At 40.1% G+C, this 2,742-nt stretch overlaps 1 protein-coding gene across 4 annotated transcripts in view; it reads right to left on the bottom strand.

Annotated features, from left to right (window-relative positions):
- LOC106533941 (adenylate cyclase type 1) overlaps positions 1-1,302 on the bottom strand; it is a gene marked incomplete in the record, with an annotated part of 48,357 nt that extends 47,055 nt beyond the window's left edge. For 2 of the 4 annotated variants that reach the window (XM_014030414.1, XM_014030423.1), the window contains 1 exon segment: positions 824-1,302. In XM_014030414.1, coding sequence (XP_013885868.1) covers positions 824-952 — 129 coding nt within the window. 4 annotated transcript variants of the gene reach the window in all.
- Between the last annotated feature and the right edge of the window lie 1,440 nt (positions 1,303-2,742).

Here is a 2,742-nt window from a genome sequence, read left to right as displayed (position 1 = left end):
TAATAATTCTTATTGTTTTTTTAACAGTTGTTGTCATTCAGAGTTCTTTTATTTTAGTAAGAACCCAGAATTTTTAACTTGCTTACTGTCAAACAAAATGAGCTGGTTGCAACATCCAGCTCTGTTGTGCCAACAGTTTCACCTTTTCSTCTTGGACGCCTGCCATGTCTGTGCTCTCCATCTCTGCTCCTCTGAGAGTGACGTGTGGGACACAGGATGTAGGGCAGGCTGCATTCTGCCTGATATTCTGTCTTATCTGCAAAGCTTTGACTCATTTTCGCAGGACCTAATTAGCTGACACACAAACATGACATTCGTGTTATTGTATGTCGCCTGTCAGAGGCGGCCACTCACCAAGGTGACACGCAAACGAGACGACGTGCTTTTATCATTTGTAATCTGTGGAGCACGGTGGGATTATTCTGGAACTGACTTTTGTTTTTGCTGTGATCGGTTTGTCAACATTTCAGATGTGGCACCTCCTAAATTAATCTCAGTACTTAGTGCTGCTCCTTTATCTGCTGTTTCTTTTAGCTAAAGGCTATACATTTAGACAAGAAGCATGAGGGTGCAAAGCTGCTGAGGACATCTTGATCTTATTTTGGCCAAGTACACAAGAAAAGAGCCGACTCATTGTATGGTATAAACAYACTGTTCCCTGTGCTTTTGGTGGCTTCAGGTGTAAGTGGCCGGTCGCACTCTGTCAGGCTTCATCTTCTGAGAACAAAAAGAGGTCTCAGGGGAGTTCACGGCACACAAAGCTGCCCTCCAAAGGCATCGGACGAAGAAAAGAAAGAGGCAGCTTCGTGCTGCATCGCCTCACCTCTGAAACTTGTGCGTTCTCTTCCTCGCTGTCTGCCGTGCTATTTCTGTCTCCAAGTCTTTCATCACACAAAAAAAGCCTCTCAGTCTGAAAGACATCAAAAAAAAAAAAAAAAAAACATCTGAGCATCCAAATTAATGTGAAGCAGCTGATAATCTCGCTGACATATTTACATCGCAATTTTTTTATGACTCAACAACTTGAGTTGTCAGAGGCAATTAAAAAAATCTTCATTGCCACATGTTCAGATTTCTATAGATAYATTCAGCCAGTGATTACTTTAGAGCAGGGGTGTCAAACATGTATTCGCAGAGGGCCACGGTTATGGTGGCCCTCAAAGGACCAGTTGTTGTCTTGACTGACCTTCCATTGAACTTCCACTAAACACAAATCATCACGTTTCTCTTCTCATTGCTACGCCCTAACTCTGCTAACAAACAATAAATGAGCTCTACGTGGTATTTCCTGCATAGAAACAGTGTTTTAACATGTCCTAAACAYTGAAAAGTACAGGGGTTAGACAATGAAACTGAAMCACCTGGTTTTAGACCATAACATCCCTTTCAGACAGCTTCCTCTTGCGTCCACAGTTAATCCTGTTGGATGTGGTTCGTCCTTCTTGGTGGTATGCTGACATTACCTTGGATACCGTGGCTCTTGATACATCACAAAGACTTGCTGTCTTGGTCACAGATGCACCAGCAAGACGTGCACCAACAATTWGTCCTCKTTTGAACTCTGATATGTCACCCATAATGTTGTGTGCATTGCAATATTTTGAGCAAAACTGTGCTCTTACCCTGCWAATTGAATCTTCTTACTTGTGCAATGTACAAATAATGAAGACTGGCCACCAGGCTGGTCCAATTTAGCCAATTTAACCTCCCACACTAAAATGGCAGATGTTTCAGTTTCATTGTCAGAACCCTGTACTATGGACTGACTGAATGTTATAAAAGACAAATTTTAAAAGTAAAATAAGAGTTTTACTCACTGTTGAGTTGTGTTGAGTAGCAGCTCCTCTATTGAATTCTGAACTCTCGGGGAATTCCCATGCATAATCAACATGTGCAGTTTTTGGTCAATGCTGGCTCTAAAGCAGTATATTTTGAGACATAGGGTTRTCAAATTGCTCAGGGGGCCAGAGTTACTGAAAGCCAATAGTTCAGGGGTTGGACAAGTATTTTTAAGTTTTTTTATTTAATTGTATTTTATTTTATGCATTGAATCATAAATATTAAGTTCATAATTGATTAAAAAAGATTAAATAAAGTAAAAAAAATAACTTTTTTCTGGGAGTGTAGATGAAGCCTCATTGGTGAGTCGGAAAAAGTTTGCTAGCAAACTGACACAGCTGACTCCAGCAGTTAATGGTAAAGTTTTAAAATAGATCTGTCATGAGTGGTTTACTCTCCTGGGAATGACTCTCAGCTACTACCACATCAATTTTTTTCYTCAGTATCTGTAAAACTGGCTTTGTTATCGCCATTTTTTTTAGGTTTTCTATCGTTGTATAGCCGATGTACACTCCACATAAAAGTGTGTTTGTCCAGTGGYTCATATTATATTTTGTTAACAGATAAGTGAACACACACAGGCTCACAAATATGGGAAAAAAATAAAAAATACAAAAAGCAGAGCCTAGTTTTGTGTTTATAGTAAATTATACAGAGCAATGTAAGGCTCTTTAAAAACCAACAGCTTCTGGGCAAACATCAAGAACATTTAGATGTGTTGCCTCTTTGTATAAACAGCACTTTACACTTTCTGTTGTCAGGTGATCCTCTGTAATGATAGCTGAGAAACTCAAATTCCCCACCAGTGTGCAGCTGTGTCTGAAGCGTCTGCACGCTCCATGTTTGATTTGCTGGCTCAACARCAAATGAAACAACTGCGACGTCCCCATGAGGAACAAGCAA

This window comes from Austrofundulus limnaeus, unplaced genomic scaffold (assembly GCF_001266775.1).
Source record: "Austrofundulus limnaeus strain Quisiro unplaced genomic scaffold, Austrofundulus_limnaeus-1.0 Scaffold6, whole genome shotgun sequence".
In the NCBI taxonomy this organism is placed as follows: domain Eukaryota; kingdom Metazoa; phylum Chordata; class Actinopteri; order Cyprinodontiformes; family Rivulidae; genus Austrofundulus; species Austrofundulus limnaeus.
The sequence above is the reverse complement of the archived record's forward strand: the minus strand, read 5'-3'. Positions and strand labels throughout refer to the sequence as shown.